Below are 17,042 nucleotides of genomic sequence, written 5' to 3'. Positions count from 1 at the left end.
AGATGATGCTGTCGGTTGCCGCCCGTCTTGTGTCGGTCCCACTTGGCATGCTGGCTAATTTCCCTGTTTAGGAAAAATTGGGCCAACTCGCATTGCCAGTCCTATGGAAATGAGGTATGAGTGGTAAATATATAGGACAGTTATATGGACCAATCATGAACACCTACTATAAAACGTAAATGTGTTTAATTGCATTTTCGGATTTTTATTTCATTTTAGTGAGATGACACGATTGTCACCAATGTTTCCAACAAACATTTGACCAAAATGCTAACCACAACTACACTACAAAATAAGACATGGCTAAAGCAATGTCTACTGGTAATATGAATTTAACATTGGCCATCTTGTGTTTAACAAAGGTTCGGTCACTTTTAACTGTGGAAACATAATGTGTGAAAATTACTTCTACATTATGGTTTGTTTTACGTGACTGCCGGCGAATGAGTACTCGCTAGAGTAACGTGCAGCGCATAATTGCATTTGGAACTCCGCTCAGGTTAGCTAATTATGCAAAACATCATTGGAAAATCACCAAGTCTCTTGCAAGCCACGCCCAAGAGTGGGCATAAATTGTGATAGAGGTTGTGTTCAAAAGCCATTAGTTTGATCCTGGCATTCGAACATAAGTGTTAGAGGGCATTATGGTAGGATTGAGGAAAAACGTGGTTACCCCAGTGTACCGAATAGTGCTACTCCTGCGCTTCATTCCTGACTCGGGCGTCTTTCTGCGTGCACTTTTTATGTTCTCCCTCTCTTCTTCGTGGGTTTCCTCTGGGTTATTTGGATTTTGTCTCGTGGCTAACAAAAAGCATGCTCAATGCTGCTGGTTTTGGCTAAGTTTCCCACTGCTGAAGAAATACCTGCAAATTGGGATCACACATAGCAATATCTCCCCCTCCTGCAATGAGGCATTCCTGGGTAAAAAAGCATAATAAATAAATAATACTACATATGATATGTTGCGTAACTGTTGTAGAACTTTGAATCCACCAATACTCGGTTCTTTAACCTTGTAGCCTAATTAAGTTACAGTAGGGATTGCACGGTGTTGAAACATTTCCAATGATAATTTTAATTTTGTGTTTGATTTGTGCAGCTGATTGGATGGAAAGGACGCTATTAATTAGCATTCTTTAGTCTGTGCCAAATCTTTGTGTTCAGTATCGGATATTCTGTGAGAGAGTGAAAGGCCAAGGTACAATTGTGTCATTCGTTTAGCAGCAGGGTGATGCTACCATGGTGGGCCTCGTTCTTGGTGGAACCGATGTTCAGTTTGCATCTTCCTTTACCGCGGTGACATGAACAGTAAGCGCTGTTGACAGGCCTCAGACTGCCGCCGCGTTCTTTCTTGTTCCTCCACTTTGCTGGTTTTTTGTTCTCCGAAAAAGACGTTTGGGGGCGTTTGGTGAAAAAAAAACCTCAGCTGTCAATCTCATGCCAAGTGTCATGAAGGGACTATGAAACACTTGAAAGGTATGCATGCATTGATAAATATTCAGTACTTTGATGTTTGTTTACTTCCTCATGTATCTTGTTTTTATTGTTATTATACCGTGCTCGCGTGATGCAAGCACAAACTTGTTAGGAATGCACTGTACTTTTGTATGTTTCTTTGAAAGGGTCGATTCACTTCTCAGTAAATATATGAATGTTCAACAATTTCCGTGCACTTGTTCCTTGATAAAACATAAAACAAAAGCATTACAGATTTACCGCTTGAAAATGTGCAGCAATTGCTGGTGGAAACCGTGGACTTGTGTTGCAATTTGCCGATTATAAACATCCCAGTAAAATACAAGTTGTGAAGTCATCTTCTGCAGTATTTCCAGCATACTTCAACATTTTTGTAAATTATGTATTTTACATTTATTATGACGAGATTGTAATGCAACATTTATATGTTCATTAATACTTTCTATATGGGTTTTCAAATGTACACGTAAAAAACGTTACATTTTAGCAACTATGTTAAATACAAGAGCAATTAATGTTTTTTATATGTTCGGTCATTTTTCCCCAATTGATTCCATTTGCTAGGAGGCAGAACACACTCCCACAAGTTCTGCGTTGAGATTGTCTCGTGAGGCCGCTCATTCTCTGACCTATAATTTTTCCGCATCACATCCAAAACCAAAGTACTGTAATTCTGATATTTATTTTGCGTGGACATTGGTGACAGAACTGAGACCTGCTCCTTGCCACACTCGAGAAGCTGGCTCCAGTCGTGGCTGGCTGCCCGGACTTGAGGCTAAGAACTCAACAGCTCAGCATTCCAGCGTCTGAGCCACGCGGCCACCTGTAGAATTCTGATAGTTGAGGCTTTCGCGACCAATATCCATAAGAGGTTTTTGGGTTAGATCGCGTAAATATATAAATGTGTCGTGAAAACCCGACACCACCCGACACAGCCAACTAGTAATGGTTGTCACGTAAACAGAACGTGCCAATTCGTCACTAGTACAGCACTAACCGGTGTGTTGGAGAGCCAAGCCACAACATTTACAATCGGAGTACGACATTTCGCCAGTAATTACAATCAGGCGACAGCCAGATTTGTGGAGAAGTCTTACTGTTTCGTTCCTTATAGAGGCGTAGCTGTGTTGACCACGCAGCTGCGCTCTTGCACAAGGGGACGGAATTACTGAGGCAACGTACATGATGCATGTGCGTTATGCGAGCCCTTTGAACTTGTCTTTCCTGTCGATTGTGTTTATTAAAATATCCCTACCAATGGTAATCCATATTGAAGTACGCTGCCCTTTGTAGACATGCATTTAAACATGTATTATTTGATTATTCGCGTCCCCGCAGCACTAAGGCGGTAGCTATCCGAACAGTTAAAGTTATTTTAATTTATTTCAATTTCGATAAATTCTCGAATTAGTCTTGACCAGTAGGAGCTAGTTTTGCACAAAACTTCAACTTTATCAAAATCAATTGAGTGTCCTTGTTGGCACTCGTGTTCTGCTACTGATGACAGTTGTATTTGGGAGAATGTAATATTTATTTGATGTTCTTTTAGTCTCGTGACTGCAGGAATTCATATTCTTTGGTTATTTCGATGAAGTCACGTAGATAGAAAAAAAGTTCATAAAATAAAAACTACGACGTTTTTTAAAAACAGTCGCCTTCAGTGACCTCCCCTCCTTTTTCCTCCTGAAGACGGTCGCTTGTGTTGTGATCGAAACGTCGTAGTTTTTATTTTATTTACTTTTATTATTTATATCTACGTGACTTTACTGAAAGAACCAAATAAGAATCTATTTCTTGTGGGTTCCTGTGTCGGGGTTCACTCTAAGAATCTTGCTATTGGGTTATTTTCTTGAATTTTTACCTGGGCCGCTTGCATCTCACCCAGCTCTTCAGTCACCCAGCTACAGGAGACAGATTCGCATGATTCCAGCCGCGCGTTTCTTTCTCCACTGCCCGGCTCAAGCTGGGGGGGGAGTGTGAGACTGACCACGCTGGTGCTCCCATGATGCACTGGGGGGGGAGTGTGAGACTGACCACGCTGGTGCTCCCATGATGCACTGGGGGGGGGGGGGAGTGTGAGACTGACCACGCTGGTGCTCCCATGATGCACTGGGGGGGGAGTGTGAGACTGACCACGCTGGTGCTCCCATGATGCACTGGGGGGGGGGAGTGTGAGACTGACCACGCTGGTGCTCCCATGGTGCACTGGGGGAGTGTGAGACTGACCACGCTGGTGCTCCCATGATGCACTGGGGGGGGGGAGTGTGAGACTGACCACGCTGGTGCTCCCATGATGCACTGGGGGGGGAGTGTGAGACTGACCACGCTGGTGCTCCCATGATGCACTGGGGGGGGGGGGAGTGTGAGACTGACCACGCTGGTGCTCCCATGGTGCACTGGGGGAGTGTGAGACTGACCACGCTGGTGCTCCCATGATGCACTGGGGGGGGGGGAGTGTGAGACTGACCACGCTGGTGCTCCCATGATGCACTGGGGGGGGAGTGTGAGACCGACCACGCTGGTGCTCCCATGATGCACTAGGGGGGGGGGAGTGTGAGACTGACCACGCTGGTGCTCCCATGATGCACTGGGGGGGGAGTGTGAGACTGACCACGCTGGTGCTCCCATGATGCACTGGGGGGGGGGGAGTGTGAGACTGACCACGCTGGTGCTCCCATGGTGCACTGGGGGAGTGTGAGACTGACCACGCTGGTGCTCCCATGGTGCACTGGGGGAGTATGAGACTGACCACGCTGGTGCTCCCATGGTGCACTGGGGGAGTGTGAGACTGACCACGCTGGTGCTCCCATGATGCACTGGGGGGGGGGGGGGGGGGAGTGTGAGACTGACCACGCTGGTGCTCCCTTGATGCACTGGGGGGGGGGGGAGTGTGAGACTGACCACGCTGGTGCTCCCATGATGCACTGGGGGGGGGGGGAGTGTGAGACTGACCACGCTGGTGCTCCCATGATGCACTGGGGGGGGGGAGTGTGAGACTGATCACGCTGGTGCTCCCATGATGCACTGGGGGGGGGAGTGTGAGACTGACCACGCTGGTGCTCCCATGATGCACTGGGGGGGGGGGGAGTGTGAGACTGACCACGCTGGTGCTCCCATGATGCACTGGGGGGGGAGTGTGAGACCGACCACGCTGGTGCTCCCATGATGCACTAGGGGGGGGGGGGGAGTGTGAGACTGACCACGCTGGTGCTCCCATGATGCACTGGGGGGGGAGTGTGAGACTGACCACGCTGGTGCTCCCATGATGCACTGGGGGGGGGGAGTGTGAGACTGACCACGCTGGTGCTCCCATGGTGCACTGGGGGAGTGTGAGACTGACCACGCTGGTGCTCCCATGATGCACTGGGGGGGGGGGGGGGAGTGTGAGACTGACCACGCTGGTGCTCCCATGGTGCACTGGGGGAGTGTGAGACTGACCACGCTGGTGCTCCCATGATGCACTGGGGGGGGGGGGGGGGAGTGTGAGACTGACCACGCTGGTGCTCCCATGATGCACTGGGGGGGGAGTGTGAGACTGATCACGCTGGTGCTCCCATGATGCACTGGGGGGGGGGAGTGTGAGACTGACCACGCTGGTGCTCCCATGGTGCACTGGGGGAGTGTGAGACTGACCACGCTGGTGCTCCCATGATGCACTGGGGGGGGGGGGAGTGTGAGACTGACCACGCTGGTGCTCCCATGATGCACTGGGGGGGGAGTGTGAGACCGACCACGCTGGTGCTCCCATGATGCATTAGGGGGAGGGGAGTGTGAGACTGACCACGCTGGTGCTCCCATGATGCACTGGGGGGGGGAGTGTGAGACTGACCACGCTGGTGCTCCCATGATGCACTGGGGGGGGGGGGGTGAGTGTGAGACTGACCACGCTGGTGCTCCCATGGTGCACTGGGGGAGTGTGAGACTGACCACGCTGGTGCTCCCATGGTGCACTGGGGGAGTGTGAGACTGACCACGCTGGTGCTCCCATGGTGCACTGGGGGGGGGGGAGTGTGAGACTGACCACGCTGGTGCTCCCATGATGCACTGGGGGGGGAGTGTGAGACTGACCACGCTGGTGCTCCCATGATGCACTGGGGGGGGAGTGTGAGACTGACCACGCTGGTGCTCCCATGGTGCACTGGGGGGGGAGTGTGAGACTGACCACGCTGGTGCTCCCATGATGCACTGGGGGGGGGGAGTGTGAGACTGACCACGCTGGTGCTCCCATGATGCACTGGGGGGGGGGGGAGTGTGAGACTGACCACGCTGGTGCTCCCATGATGCACTGGGGGGGGGAGTGTGAGACTGATCACGCTGGTGCTCCCATGATGCACTGGGGGGGGGGGGAGTGTGAGACTGACCACGCTGGTGCTCCCATGGTGCACTGGGGGAGTGTGAGACTGACCACGTTGGCTCCCATGGTGCACTGGGGGAGTGTGAGACTGACCACGCTGGTGCTCCCATGGTGCACTGGGAGGGGGGGGGAGATGCGCACGCTGGTGGAGGAATCGCGAGGGGTGGCGTGGGGGAGTGGCCCCTGGCGTCTGGAGTGGGACTCCTTGCTCTCCTCTCGTATTCCACTCCACCTCAGTGAACGCCTTGACACGTGGTTTTCAGGACAAATTAAACCGATTGAGCTCCTGATTAAAGCACCCGTAACGTTACACTTGATGTTGTTGCACTGACAAAATAATCGTTAGCGTTGTGGAGAATGTGACAATACAAGCAGCCTGTACCTCCTTCACACGTCTATTTTGTGTAATTATTTTACACATCCAGTCAGCCACACAGCCTTCTGGGAGTGCATAGGAAGGTGGTTTTGGTCGAATAATGTCACAATTTTGAAAAATGGAGATTTGCTATTGAGTGCGGAGAGATGGATGGTCACAACGCTTCTGGATATATATTTAAGTTTATACAGATACTGCTCAGAATATCTTGGCAGGTTATGTGAAGCATCTTAGAAGTTTAAAATCGATCATAGGATAAAAGCATTTCAGACATCAGCGATAAGAGATTGTGATGGATGGGCCACCTGTGAGCAGAGGAGACAGGCGGTGGAGTGGCACCAAGTGGTGTTTGGCCAAATCAGGACACCTTGACACAAATGGGGAGACATTTTAACGGCAACCCTAGGATCAACTTCTGTAGCTTTTGGCAAAAGGAAGCAATGGTAAGGTGGACCAGCATGACATTGCCCGTGGTATGTTCTTGATCTTCGTGAAACTGATGATTATGGATTCAAATATTCACCCATAAAAGTTTGACGTAGTCTTCAAGTCTTGTTCAGGAGTCCCTGCATCTGACCCCTATGCAGGAGCAGGCCGCGAGCCTTCCTTCTCGCTGTCTTTCGCTTCTGAGATCCTAACTTCCCCACCATCAACAGCAACGCACACTTCAATGGAGGGAGCGCTTGAAATTTTAGACTGAATTTCAATACAAACATTTAATACTTAAAACTGTTAGTGCAACCTCTTAACATCCACTCACGTTCATTTATATATATATAAATCATTGCAGGTGATGTTAGAGAGTACACGAATATCGTTTAATTCAGTGCCACAAGGAACTGTGCGCGTGATTGGCTCAAGCGGACGAGCGGCCACCCTCGACTCCGCGCTGCGCTCCTCCCGCGAGTTCACGGCCCACGCTGCGCACACGGGGAGGGGTGCCGCTCTCAGACGGCGCCTTCACAAAGTCGAGCTCAGCGCAGTTTAGGGCGTTCATCGTAAAGTAATAATAATAATAATATTCATAGCAAAACGTAAAATTGTCAACAATTCTAAACACGTACGTTAATGCACCGAATAAAAGAGCAGAAGCCGTGTTCGATCTACGCGCACGTGGATTTATTTACGAAATCAAAATTGCTGGAACTTTTTGATAATTCTTTCCAAGTAAGTCGGGAATGACATCTTCATTAACAATCCTGCTTGCCTGTGAGGTACTGATGCGAAATCTGAAAAGAGAATAATGACATTCATTTACAAGTATTCAACATTCTCAACATATGAAAGTTCACTATATTACTTTGTCTATGATAATGGTGAACATTTTTGCAAGTATCATTGTCTGAGCGTGACAATGGCGTATAAATTGTGGAAATAAAATTTTCATTCAGTAAATTTCTGAATTACCCACGTGCATTTTACAGGACCCATGTGAAAGAAGGTATCTCTAAAACCGGCGTGATCTCCGCACGTAGATCACGCGGTGTGCACAGGTGGCCTCGTGACACTGACTGTGGCTGTCCACGATTGCCAGTTCCCAAGAACGTTGCTTTATGTTGAATTGTTAACGTAAGAAACTGGAATTATTAAATGTGAGCACACTTATTTAACAAATACAATGAAATAAAATGATCGCCGATATAGTCACTCCACACCCATTAAACTCTTATTTAAAATGGTCGAATCAATCAACAACAACGCAAGTATCTTCACCAGCAACTTTGCAAGTGGGGGTCCGCGTGTGAGGTCTCAGCACCAAGTAATCATCTGCGTCACTTTTGAATATATATGTACTCGAACAACATAAACAAGCAGACAATCACGCCTCCTTCCTATAGCTGTCCCTTACAAAATATGTCTATTATTGTACACATCCAATCAGCCACGCAGCCCAATGGGAGTGTATAATTTCAGCAGCATTGGTTTCATACGTGGGGACTCGAGACTGACCTCGACACTACTCAGTGTCTCACCAGGCTTGGCTACAAGCATGGCTTTCCCGATGAAAGCAAGTCTGAATCTGCTCATGATACACTAAATATCAAGAGCAGTCCAGAGTTTGCTTGTGTCGACCAATGCTGCTGAAGTTATGTTCGATAAAGCCGTGGTGGCTGATGGGATGCGTAAACTAATACATGTGGAGAGATGGATACATGAAGGAGGCGTATTGTTTGCTTCGTGTGTAAGATGACATTTGCATCAGACACTGGCCCATGCTACCTGGTGGCTTGACACTAATTTAGGTGCAGCTCACGCAGCTGCACAGCCACTGTGTCATGTGCGCACACAAGCACGTCGTGCCCGTCTCATGTGTGGAGCCAATGATTCAAACATTAAGTGCATTTAACCATACTCATTTAATCTGTATATGACATACAGTACTTACTTCTTCATGTAAATCCATCTCCTGTAATAATGAGAGCGGTAATGATGTATGCAGCATAATGAGTGGCCACAGTGAGCTGCGTGAGCATCAGAACCTGATTCCCATTCCTTGGCAGATTGGCCGAAACATCGCCGTGGCGATTTTCCACGTTGTGCATAATGGAGACATCGGCACAGGTGCAGAAACATTCCCCAGCATGTGAATGAGCCCCACGCTTTTTATCCCTTTCCTTCCGACCTCTGTGCCCCGGTAACCGACCCTAGAGGAGGTGCCTTGCCTTCATCGGCAGCCACGCTAACATGACGATGAGTAAAGTTTAAAGCAATTCAGATTTTTTTTGGGGATATAATGTTTTTTAAATATTTTAATTGTTCTATTGCCTGACCAATATTTATTTATTCAATCAAAACGTTTAATCAAAGCGTGGAAGCAGATTTTAATAATAAATTTCAATACCTTGCATGCATTTGAAATTGATTTGGTTTGCATTGCGTACATCACCACCCTTAATCAGGGAGTGCGCGTGTGCTGTATTCTAATTTCTAATCTGCATGCGCTGTAAGTGATGGCTATGTGCAATAGACGCATCTCAGTCGGAGCAGTATAACAGATCACCCAATTTAACACGTCGGCTTTTGCGACCAATATCCATAATTCAGTTTTTTTTGGGTTAGATATTTACACAATCTAACCCAAAAAAAACCTGTGTTATGGATAACAGATAAGCCATTTAAAAAATAGCGTCTGAATCCCACCGTGGCTGGATGCGCTTGTAGGGTTTGAAGAAAATGAGCCTCCTTAGCTCCCAAATGGCTGCATCGTTTGAATAGGAGTGTGGCGACGTGTGCATGCATGTTGGTACAAATAAATACAGTGTATATATATACTTGTGAATGTAAACGCGTTAAAGCAAATGACAGGGTTACATTTTAATGGTGCTGAAGTTGGCGTTGTAAAACAAATACATGTCCAATGCGTCATACGTATGTATGTTGGACTTATTTCGTACCCTACGCAGCCAACCGTGCTAATGGGAGGAGCACCCACTACACAATAATGATTTCACTCCAACATGAGCATGCCCACATACCTGGAGCCCTACGTGGGCTGTGCACGGCAGAGTACACAGCAGTCGCGGTTTCCCTTCGTCCCAGGCCGTGCGATATGGAGATGACGCACTGCACATACTTGTCCCAGAACAGCTGCGCCAGGTCCCAGAAGTTCTTGGCATGGTACGGGTTGTCAGAGTTCTTCAGGTCGAGCATGAAATTCCAGAATTCGCCGACTGTGTGCGTCATGCGGGGCTTTTGCATCTTGATGACTGCGACCGTGGACAGCTCCCAGCACTGTGGGTTCACCTCGTTGAGTGACAGCGCGTCGATGTCTCCCCGAGGAAGGCATGGCACCACGAGGCCCAGCACCACGAGCAGCCACAGCAAGGGCTTCCCCCAGCGTGGAGTCTTCTCTTGGTACCTGGGCATTGTCAATTTGAGCTGAGACATAAACACAGACACGCTCATATTACAAGGCCATCCGCTCAGAGAGATGCCGCCCTGCAATTGTTTGCTCATGGCCCGTTGACAGATTGGCTACGTAGGGTGCGAAAGAAGTTCAATATACATACATAGAAGGTATTTGGTCTACTCTCCCACACTGACCGGATGTATTGGAAAAGGTGGGGGTACCCATACGTTTCCCCACCATCCGTGACCTGCCGATCATACACGAACAGTGGCGGGTATCTACAGCACATACTGCTGGTCCACTCACAGAACACCAACAATTGCACGATCTCTGCGCAAGGGGACTCGGGATAAACATCAAGGCGATGTGCGTCAGGAGCAGCAACGACATTAGCCACGATCACCTCACCACCGTGAAAGCATCACAGGTAGCTACCACCCTGGTCACCACACAGGTAGCTACCACCCTGGTCACCACACAGGTAGCTACCACCCTGGTCACCCTGGTCACTGTATAGGTAGCTACCACCCTGGTCACTGCACAGGTAGCTACCACCCTGGTCACCCTGGTCACTGCACAGGTAGCTACCACCCTGGTCACCACACAGGTAGCTAACACCCTGGTCACCATGGTCACTGCACAGGTAGCTACCACCCTGGTCACCACACAGGTAGCTACCACCCTGGTCACCATGGTCACTGCACAGGTAGCTACCACCCTGGTCACTGCACAGGTAGCTACCACCCTGGTCACCATGGTCACTGCACAGGTAGCCACCACCCTGGTCACCACACAGGTAGCTACCACCCTGGTCACTACACAGGTGCCTCCCCCCCCCCCCCCCCCTCCACAGCGAGTCACAGAGAGGATTGTGGATCTGCTCCGTACGGTGACAAAACGTCCTCCCTTTGAGTAAAAGCTCCAAAAAACACGACACAGAACGACTCCCACAACAGAGTTGAGGACAGTGTCCATCTGAGACTTAAACAACCGGAGTGTATCATGGGGAGACAAATATCCCATGGTACCAAAGTGGAGAGAACCACATGCGAATGCATCGCCTTGAGCATGTCGAAACCAGGAACTTTTTTACGTCCCTGGAAGAATGGCAACTTTCCCCGGATCGTCGCTGCCACAATGAGAGGGCGATCCTGTAACACCAGGACGGGTGGTACCCCCCCCCCACCCCAGTGTGAGTGCTCCGGCATTACTGAAGCAGGTGAGTGTCCAGCAACCAACGGCACCATCGCACTGGAAGATGAGCGGCCACTCATCGGTGATCCACAGCATCACCACCAAGCAACGTCGCCGCGCCGCGGCGAAGGGGTCTCAAGCCGCACGCGGACGTGTTTTTTACGCTGTCGTGGTAGCAGCGGTGATTAATTTCTCAGCGTTTCAGAGCGCAGAAATCAGAACTCGGCAAGGGTTGACATCGAATTCACCTCGGGCAAATCTCGGCTGCCTTCACCATGCATCTCTTTCATATGTGATCCCTCCGTGCCTGCACGCACGATTTACCAAGTTGCTGGTGAAACGCGCGAGGATTTTGTTTAAATCCTCGTTGAATTATTTTTCCAGCTACGGACGTCGCTAAAACTTCTCCCGAACGTTAAGAACTTCCCAGTGTTCACAGTGGGTGTCCTTCAGGCGTCTCGTGGTTCTTATTTCACTACGCGAGCTGGAATCCAGCATGTGGAATGGGAATACGCATGGGACACGTCCCGTTGTTATTTTCACTTTCATTTAAATCGGTGTCTTCAGGGAACTTCCGAGGTCACAGTCAAGGAGGCTGAGCAACGCATTGAACGATGCATTCCCTTCACTAATAAATGAGCAGACAATACGATTCCGTAAATCTGTTAATCCACGTAAAAAAGTATGTGTACACATACCATCAACCACAAGGCCTTCTGACAATATATCATTTCAGCAGCATTGGTTCAGCACAAGCAAACTAGACCGGCCACTTAACAGTGAGGCTTGCTTAAACTAGTGCTGCTGGTGAACTGACAGATGTTAACATGGAAAGGACTCTCTCTGTTAGATATGGGTCCGAGTAAGACATAATACAGCTGTATCATACTGATGAGCATCCAGCATCGTCGATTGCTTGTGTTGAGCTCATGCTGCTGAAATGATGCACTCCCAGAAAAGATTGTGTGCTAGATGGAATGTATATAAAACATGTTGTATGTATCATCTGGAGGGACTGCTACGTGGAGGCGATATTGTCTGCTTATTTATTTTGTTCTGCTATTCTCTCCGCAACGACGCTCATGGTTATTTTGTGAAAAGCCCAAGGCGCGATGGACGAATCCAGAGCCGAGGACGGCCGTGGAGGGCAGCCGCGTGCCGCTCGTGCGCCTGCCCACCGACTGCGCACTCCGACGACGGAGCTCCCCTGCCGAATACCTCCTCGTTGAGACACCACGCGTCTTTGGCATGCTCCCTTCGGCACTGCGCATATTTAACGTGGCTGTCTATAATGCATCGCATACTTCTCATTTCACGAGACCATCTGTAATTCCACAATTGAGTCCATTTCATGATAATTCCAGGAGCGCGCGAATGGCCCGGCCCGGTGGTTGCGTTCGTGGTGGATTAGGAGGCGGAGGAGGTCGGCGTCGGTCTTCGGGTGGCGCCGCTTGTGCAAAGGGCAGCACGGATGCGCGGTGCGAGGGGTTAAAGCGAAGAACGCTCCCGGCGATGTCACCTCTGCACGCATCGGAGACCCGTGCCCGTCAAGACTCTGCCATTGACACCGCAGCATCGTAAAGAAAACGCGCTGCGCGTCGCCGCCACTACAGCCACGAGCTGGGCGGTGGTGGCGCGCGCCTGTAATCCAGCACTGTGAAGGCAGCGAGAGTTGGGGGATCGGAGAAATGTTGTGAATCTCCCTTCCCTTGGCTTTCCAGTAGAATGCAGTACAGCAAAGTGTGGATTAATGTTATTGTTGCCCCTCGCATGTGCGGGGTTTCTGCGGGTGCTCGGGTTTCCTGCCACATGTATACACGCTCAGCAATTGTCTGAAAACATCTCAATATATAGAGAACTGCAGAGCATTTGTTGGTAGCATCGGCTTACTGCATGGCAGTTGTCCAGCTTTGTCTGTGGTTCCTCGGGGATCGTGAGAAGCAGTCTACATAAACGACGCTCCATCACACTTAATCATATCTTGTACGCTTCGATCTTTTTTTAAAGTTTGTTTTATGCGCGGCGATTCAGGAGGCGCGCGAGCTTCTGGTTATCCTGGCATCGCACACCCAATCCCTCCTTCACATATTAGTCTCTTCACGTAACATAGATATTAATTATACATCCCATTCGCCTCCCCGCCCTCTGGGAGCGCATCATTTAAGCATTATTATTGTTCAACACAAGCGAGCTCTCTCGGCTAGTGTTGCCGCGCGCAGTAAACGCTGTAGGTCATCTTTGACGGGCAAATATTTTATTTTGTTATTCTCGAACACGACGCTAATTGTCATTTCTGTAATTTGTACCACAGTATACTACTGTATAGCGCAGTAGACTCTCACATCGGTGTTGTACTTCAATAGATTCATGCACTCACCAGGTAGACGATTATTCGCACGAATGAGTCCGCAGGTGATACATGGTTGGCGAAGACACCAAACACGCAGCATGTTCGCGGAGCTTTGCTTTAACCCCTCGAGTCACAGTTTGACTCGAGTTCGGTTCTTGGCTCGTTTCGCTGGTGTCGTTGTCTGAATTGTTTTAATTCACTCGGCAGCAACAAATTCGAAGTGAGAAAGTTGCATCATTCTGTCGGTGCTATCGGTTTATGGTGGGTGCGCTTAGAGTGAAAGCTGAATTCGACAGGAACGCGTCGACGATGCGTATCCTCGGGTTGCGGTTTGGCCGCGCCCTGCCCGTGGGACCCCCACGCCCTGCCCGTGAGATGCTAGCGCAGTGCCCGTGGGACCCCCACGCAGTGCCCGTGAGATGCTAGCGCAGTGCCCGTGGGACCCCCACGCCGTGCCCGTGAGATGCTAGCGCAGTGCCCGTGGGACCCCACGCCCTGCCCGTGGGATCCTAGCGCAGTGCCCGCCCGCATCCACGTGGAGCCGTGATGGTGCCGCTTCTAACCTCCCCCTGGCACCGCGTTCCTACTTCCCTCCACTCATCCACGCAGGGAGAGTCGCTGCTTGGGCAGCAGCATTTGCGACGTGACCGCGTCCCTGCGTCGCAGCGCTCTTATGAGCTTCACGCCGAGGGTGGAGTCGAGGGCACAGGCGCAGAGACGCGCCGTGCCGAGGGTGCGGCAGCGCACAGGGCTGCACTCACCTGCGAGGCGGAGGAGGTGGAGACGCTCCGCGTGCAATCCGCTCCGCGTGCGGGGGGTGCGGGCTGGACGCGGGGTGCGCGGTTTGGTCTCCCGCGGGGCTGGGAGCGCGGTCCCCGGGGCCGCGAGTCGCGGCGCTTTTATTCGCGGCGCCCCGAGGCGGGGAGGAGCCGCGGCGCGCGGTTGCGTCAGCGAGGGCGCCGTGGCCGCGGCTCGCTCGCTCGCTCGCTCGCCCCTTCCCCAGGTCACTCCACGCGCGTCTTGACCTCGCGCGGGGAGAGCGCGCTGACGGCGGGGGCCGCGTGTCGCCCTGGCACGACGCCGCGCACCCCGCCCAGCACAGACGGCATGCTCGGCATGCTCGAGACAAGACGACCACACGTCTTTGTTTCCCACTTCTCGCCAAGCGCAAGGCCGGCTGTGAGTGCATCGTTTCAACAGCATTGGTTCCATAGAACCAACTCTGGACCGGTGTTGACATGCTTGATCTCAGCAGTCACGCTTGCTTGACTATATCTTAAGCAGAGGGTCCTTGCCTATAACATCTGGGAGTTTAACAGCATTGGTTCAAGCAAGCCTGGACGTCGAAACCGGTTAATATTTTGCTTGTATTGATCCAATACTGTTAAGATTGTGCACTCTCATATGGCCTTTTTGAGGAAGGACAGAAACATGAAGGGGACATATTGTGTTTATTTCTTGTCACCTAGCGCGGTAATGTCCCGGTGCTGCTCGGCTACTGCCCACACTGCTGCTGCTGCTGCTGCTGCCTCCACGGGGTGCTTTGTCTTCTAGGGGGTCACGACGGGGTTCGAGGCAGTGACCTCGCGGCAATGCGGTCGAGCTGGGACCGTCTCCTCAGCAACTCCCAACCCCCGTGTGGAGCTGCGGCGCCACACGCGGTGGACGCCGTCCCCACCCGCGGGGCCGACCCTGGCGAGGGGCAGCCGCGGAGGGCGTCCGTCGCTCAGCACGCTGGATCAACGCGGCCAGCGCGGCAATTCTTGTTCGCCGTCATGTATGTTCGCCGTAATGTATGTTCGCCGTCATGTATGTTCGCGCGGAGGCAGCTCTACGAGAGGGAGAACCAAATGGAGCAACGTCCTGTGGCGATGGGCGAGATACAAAGCAGCAGCGACATTCCGCAGTTTGATCGCGTCGCGTCAAAGTTCATCACATCGATGCTGTCGACCACATGCTCATGAGAAGACTACGAAGCCCCTGGACATTGGGACGTACTCCGTCTGGACGACATCAGGTTTACCAGAACTCGCACTCTATGGAAATCTGAAAGTGGTCAAGCGCTCTGCTGGAGGACAAAGACGGCTGTTCGGGGAAAGGCGAAAGTGGAGAGCAATTGGCTTAGTGCAACATCGACACTGGCTTAGTGCAACATCGACACTGGCTTAGTGCAACATCGACACTGGCTTAGTGCAACATCGACAATGGTGACTGAGACGAGATAGAGCAGCAAGGCCGGGCCCTGTGGCGTTCCTCCTCCATGCTCAACGACGGCTTTGAACTATGTGGAGGCTGACGCGCGAAATCAGCTGTCGAGAGGTGTGTGCGTGTTGAACTTCTATCGCACCGTACGTAGCCAACCGTGCTAATCGTAGGCGAGAGGGAAGGACAAGAAAGTAAACACAACACGCGTCACTCACTGCCTCTTCGGTGTTCACGTGCGAGGTCTGCAGTCGAGTCTCTGCTGCCCGCATCGGTCGATTGAGGCACATGAAGACACACAGGGAGAAGACATAACCAGCCAAAACAACATCGGTCTTTCCACAGCCCCCCGTTTCCTTCTGTCGTCTTCACTGTATCTTCCTGATTCCACTCGTTTACTCTGGACAGTCTCGCTGAGTCTCAAGACTACGTTTTAGGAGAATCATGCCACGTCTTTTGCAGTAGGGGACAATGATGCTTTGCGTTTTCAAAGTAAGTAATTTGCGAGTTATTACTCAGTTAGTTATATTGGACCGTAGTGCCGGCATACAATGGCCAAATCATATTCGATGATGTCACGGGATGTTTAACACCCATTATAGGGAGATGTATTCTTGTGAGCATTAGGCACGATCCATTTATAGGTAATTAAAATTACATACATTCTAATGCAACAAAAATCCTGCCTGGATTCAAAACACACTCCACCTGCCCGTAGCACCATCATCACCAATTCAGCTTCATCACCAATTCACAACCATCGTCATGCCCACATCATCTTCAATCTCGTCACAACCACATTCATCAACACTGCCACCGCCATCATTGCCTGTATCACCACCACCCCACTATTGTATCTCCAATAACCTCTAAATATCCGACAGTTGACTGGCTTTGGTTCAAGAAAGCATGGTTTACTCATGAGACACTTGAGTAAACGAAACCGGTCCAGTTTTCGTGTGTTGAGCCAATGCTGCTGAGTTTGTGTGCTCCCAGAAGGCCGTTTGGCTGATGTAATGAATAAAAACACTTCATTGTGTGTGTGGAGGAACAGACATGGGATGTGTGTGTGTATTTATGTTATCTCTGCTGCGTGACGACAGAAGAAGTCGACTTCGTGTTCATGTCAAGAGTTAATCGACGTCGCGCCGATCGTGTGGACAAAATATCCAAAGATGTTTGTCAAGCCACTGCTGCATGAGGCTTTCCCACGCGGTGCGAGTCGTCGTAGGGTGACGTG

General features: G+C 50.7%; 1 protein-coding gene across 1 annotated transcript; it reads right to left on the bottom strand.

The window, feature by feature from the left end:
• Positions 1-7,303: 7,303 nt before the first annotated feature.
• On the bottom strand, positions 7,304-14,480 carry LOC144721162 (protein FAM237A-like). Its single transcript, XM_078598556.1, has 3 exons — positions 14,362-14,480; positions 9,683-10,085; positions 7,304-7,435 (listed from the first exon to the last, which is right to left on the bottom strand). The coding sequence occupies exons 2-3, from the start codon at positions 10,071-10,073 to the stop codon at positions 7,338-7,340; spliced, it is 489 nt and encodes a 162-aa protein (XP_078454682.1). The 5' UTR covers positions 10,074-10,085; positions 14,362-14,480; the 3' UTR covers positions 7,304-7,337.
• Positions 14,481-17,042: the final 2,562 nt, after the last annotated feature.

Source organism: Lampetra planeri, chromosome 10 (genome assembly GCF_965212315.1).
Source record: "Lampetra planeri chromosome 10, kcLamPlan1.2.h2, whole genome shotgun sequence".
NCBI classification, from domain to species: domain Eukaryota; kingdom Metazoa; phylum Chordata; class Hyperoartia; order Petromyzontiformes; family Petromyzontidae; genus Lampetra; species Lampetra planeri.
Note: the sequence above shows the minus strand (reverse complement) of the source record. Positions and strands in the feature narration are given on the sequence as shown.

Excerpts from the sequence above, each read along its gene's own strand:
- LOC144721162 (XM_078598556.1), bottom strand. The coding sequence starts at position 10,073 with ATGCCCAGGTACCAAGAGAAGACTCCACGCTGGGGGAAGCCCTTGCTG. Across the intron at positions 7,436-9,682 it reads CAGCCCACGTAGGGCTCCAG|ATTTCGCATCAGTACCTCAC; the intron begins GTATGTGGGCAT and ends TTCTCTTTTCAG.